The sequence below is a fragment of the Crotalus tigris genome, unplaced genomic scaffold (genome assembly GCF_016545835.1).
Source record: "Crotalus tigris isolate CLP2741 ecotype Arizona unplaced genomic scaffold, ASM1654583v1 scf7180000021329.891317, whole genome shotgun sequence".
NCBI classification, from domain to species: domain Eukaryota; kingdom Metazoa; phylum Chordata; class Lepidosauria; order Squamata; family Viperidae; genus Crotalus; species Crotalus tigris.
Window position 1 is genome coordinate 360,264 of NW_024098456.1, and position 4,516 is coordinate 364,779.

The 4,516-nt window shown below is 30.7% G+C and overlaps 1 protein-coding gene across 1 annotated transcript; it reads left to right on the forward strand.

Annotated features, from left to right (window-relative positions):
- The first annotated feature begins 727 nt into the window (after positions 1–727).
- Positions 728–3,472, forward strand: LOC120320372 (olfactory receptor 14A16-like). Its single transcript, XM_039370009.1, has one exon. The coding sequence runs from the start codon at positions 1,656–1,658 to the stop codon at positions 2,577–2,579; it is 924 nt and encodes a 307-aa protein (XP_039225943.1). The 5' UTR covers positions 728–1,655; the 3' UTR covers positions 2,580–3,472.
- Positions 3,473–4,516: the final 1,044 nt, after the last annotated feature.

The following is a 4,516-nucleotide window of genomic DNA, read 5'->3' on the forward strand; positions in this document are numbered from 1 at the left end:
AGAACTAGATAAATGTTATTCTTCTACTGACTCTATAGGGTATATTAGAAAATTGTGTGTTTGTGTGTACAATAGATATTGCAGTAGATAAGGCAAATATTGCAAACTTTATATTGTAAAATAAGGGGAAAATATGAATGCATCACTTCACTTATAAACAAAGCATATTTCTGTGGAATTTGCATGACCAATTTTCCCATTGGGATTTTCACTTCTCCAGAAAATAGCTAGGTACAGCTTCTGTATAGTAAAAAGTTTGCCAACCCCTGATTTTCAGGATAATACAGGAAATTTGTTTGAAGAGGACTGAGAAATGAAAATGAAAATCAGAAAAATTCTTACACCATTATTCTCTGTCATTATTTAAATGAGAGCATCTTATTTCTAAGGACACCTGTTAAATATCCTGCATAATGACAACAAATTTTTCATCACATGAAAATTGACAGAGTTATATTTAGTGTTCATCTACTTTAATATAACCTTTCTCATTATTGAGCCTGCAAATTATTTTCCCCTCATCCCGCTTTAAATAGTACCTATTCTAAGGAAATAATCTTATGAGTAAAAAAGGAAAAACATTCTACAGTGCCTTTTTTATCCTCCCAATGGAGACAGTATTGTAAAAAACATCTCTGGGGAAATATATTTGGATTAAATATTAGCACTAGCTGCACAATGTACAGTAAATCTCACTGATAGCTGCAGAAAGAAATAGATCAATAGATCGCTAAAGAGGGTGAGACATTGACTTATTTGATTTTGAACTTATTCAGCCAAAGCTTGTCTTGTGTTTTATTTGAACTTATTTATTAAACAATCATCTTGCCCATCTCACCTAGAGATGACTCTAGGTGGCTTACAACTAATAAAACACTGGTATGAAACTTTACAATAATAAATAATAGGACCTAAAATTGTTTAAAAATCACAAGGCTGGAGAAGAAGGAAGGAAGATGTACATTGTCTTGATTGAATGAAATCCACTGAAGTCAATGCCTAAGAATCAACTGAGTTTGGAGTTTTACATTATCTTTGTATAATCTATATTCAGTTTACTACCCTTTATGCCCTCATTTTCATTTTTAACATGTTCTTAGAAGCCAGGGCTTTGTAAATGTTCAAGATGAACATTCTCTCAAAAGGCATTTTCATTCGCTTTCTAAACCAAAGTCACTAACTTTGATTTGTTTAAATGATTAAAAAGCTTCAACTTATGCAAAGCCTTTTTCTCCAGGCATTCTTTGGCTCTATCATTTTAATCACTTCAGACAGAAGGAACTTGATTGAATTTGGATACTTTCATCTGAATTAATTTGACTCTAAAAAGAAAACAAAGAAACCAAAACTTTGAATCTGATCAGACCTTACATATGAATACCGAAGGAATATCTTAAAATTCTAGATGCATTCTCAAATATCTCCAAATCCAAGAAATATAACAATGCCTTAAGGTCTAAGGTTTACTACTCTGAAATTAAAAATAAGTAAGATAATTGGCAAATCAAAATCTAATGGTGTTATTCAAAATGTTGTATGATCAAGATTTACTGTAATGTTCAATTAAAGTTGATCAGTTAGTTTTCAAAATATTTCAAGCTAAGTAGGGTTTCCATTAATTTTTCTTTGCTTTTTTAAGATTATTGTAATTAAGAATGGATAATGACACATCTGTGTTTCTTCTTTTGGATTTCTCAAAACTTTGGGAGGTACAGATTATTTACTTATCTTTATTCCTGATACTTTATTTAACAACATTAACTGGGAACCTTCTTATTATCATTGCTGTTGTCTTTGACCACCATCTTCACACTCCCATGTATTTCTTCATGATGAATTTAGCTATTCAAGACATTGGTTCAGTTTCAGTCATTATCCCTAAGACTATTTTAAATTTTCTTACAAATATAAGATACATTTCTTATTCTGGGTGTGTTTCTCAGGTTCTTTTGTTTTTCTTTTTCTTGGCCTGTGATGTTTCACTCCTTACTATTATGGCATATGATCGATATATTGCCATTTGTAATCCTTTACAATATGAAATGATAATGAACAAAAAAGCCTGTACCAAAATGGTTGGCAGTGCATGGATTGCCAGCTTTCTCAATGCCACATTACACACTACTGCAACATTCACTCTTCCTTTCTGCTCTAACATCATCAATCAGTTCTATTGTGAAATCCCATATTTACTTAAGATTGCTTGCCCTGGTTTATATGTAACTGAAATTGGAATTATAATGTTCAGTTCTACTTTAGGATTTGGTTGTTTTATTTTTGTAATTGTTACTTATGTGCACATCTTCTCTGCTGTGCTGAAAATTCCTTCTACACAAGGAAGGAGAAAGGCCTTCTCTACTTGTTTGCCACACCTTATAGTCTTCTCCCTCTTTTTGTTTACTGCTTGCTTTGCTTACCTAAGAGACATATCTGACAATCCATCTCATCTTGACTTCCTAATTACAATTATGTATTCCATTATTCCATCCATGTTGAATCCAGTAATCTACAGCATGAGAAACAAGATGATCAAAGCTGCTCTTTCAAGGTTTTTTGATCCAAGATTTATTTCTTTTTAAAGAAGCATCAAGTGTTCATTTGCCAGAATTTTAAAAAAAATCTGTAAGAAAGAGAAAAAAACAAACACAGCATATAAAACATTAACACAAATGTTATCTTATATTAGAAAACATAATTGTTCATTTCTATAACTAAACATACTGTATATCTATTTAACATATCCAGACATATCTCTTTTTGCTGTCACCCTGATTTCTAGTGACTACATGAAAACTTTTAATCTGGAGGATGAAACCCTCTTCCCTGTCTGTCTGTCTGTCTGTCTGTCTGTCTGTCTGTCTGTCTGTCTGTCTATCTATCTATCTATCTATCTATCTATCTATCTATCTATCTATCTATCTATCTATCTATCTATCCATCTATCTATCTATCTATCATCTATCTTGTATCAAGAGAGAAGTGTATATATTGAGAAAAAGGATGCAGAAGACAATTGTAATACAGAAGACAATTGTATTTCAAGTTTAGTGACATATTTTTATTTTGCCTTCAAATTAAGAAAACTTTGCATATTTAGAGTTTTTTCCAGGTTAACTTGCTTGCTTTCTTATTTGCTAAATAAAGAAGAAATGGGGGGGGGGATCTTCCCATAGCTGCAAACCTGTGAATTTCTCAGAATTTTGCTTCAGGTCAGGTCTTGCAATCTCATGATTATAGTGGGATCATGAAGACATGGTGCCAGGTTTTAAATTTGTTGCTTATTAGGAGTTTCTGCACAGAACCTGGCATTAGGTACTGTGGAAATTGGCCACCCTTTGTTTACTAAGGAGCTCCTGAGAGCTTGCAATTGATTTGGATATTATTGTGCTTATTATGTATGCTTTGTACATTATATTATTGTGCTTATTATGTATGCTTTGTACATTATATTATTGTGCTTATTATGTATGCTTTGTACATTATCTGTTTGCTTGAATTAATAATAAAACTTAACATCCCTTTATTCGCTGATTTGTTAGTGTTTCTTGGTCAGAAAGAACCAATTTCATATAGTACATAATTGATTGCTGTCCTGACATTTAGTGAAACAAAGGATTGATGAAATGAATTTGACAGTAATTTAATTTAGTTTTTTGTTTTGTTTTGTAGAATATCGTACTAATGACCTATATGAGAAATATTTACAAAATCATGACTAATTTTACTGACTTCCTAATAAACAACTATGAGGAAGATTGGGCTGTGAGAAAGTGACTGACCCAAAGTCATCCAGCTGGTTTTCATGCTTAAAGCAGAACTTAAACTCACATGCTTCTTAGTCACCACACAAACTGACATTCCATTGCCCTTTGATTTCATAATTATAATTCTCTATTCCATTATTGCATTCATTTTAAATTCATTAATCTTTATCAGGACATTAATATTGTTCTTTTAAGTCTTTTAAGTATTCTTGAGTTTTGAAGTCATTTTTTATTTCTTTAAAAAACAATTACTTTGTTTTTATTTTAAGAGAAAAGCAGGAATAAAATTTTGGAAAACATCTCACACAATCTTACACATTACAAAAAGCTACATTAAGGACTCATACTACAGTTGATTTATTTATTTATTTTTAAATTTATTTTATTGTGAAATTGAGTAATCTCTTCCAATTGTAGCTTAACTAAAAATTATGTCTTTTGTATACTCTTTTAATTCTCAAGATAGAATCTGAACTAAGATCTACCTAAATATAGGAAATTAGAATTCAGAAAATTATATTAAATAATTGAATGGAATGTTATGTATTTCAGATATTGAGGTGTTAGATAAAGTGTGTGTTTATGTCTCTGTTTATATCTCTGTGTGTTTATATACACATACACTGAAACACATATATGGAAGCATTAATTAAATATATTTGAAAATAATCTAATGTGCTTGCTTTATGGAAAATTGCTTGTAAATTGTACATAATAAAATAATCTAATGAGAAATGTATTGAAGTATCTTT

Bases quoted from the DNA above. Each gene is read 5' to 3' on its own strand.
- LOC120320372 (XM_039370009.1), top strand. From the start codon at position 1,656: ATGGATAATGACACATCTGTGTTTCTTCTTTTGGATTTCTCAAAACTT.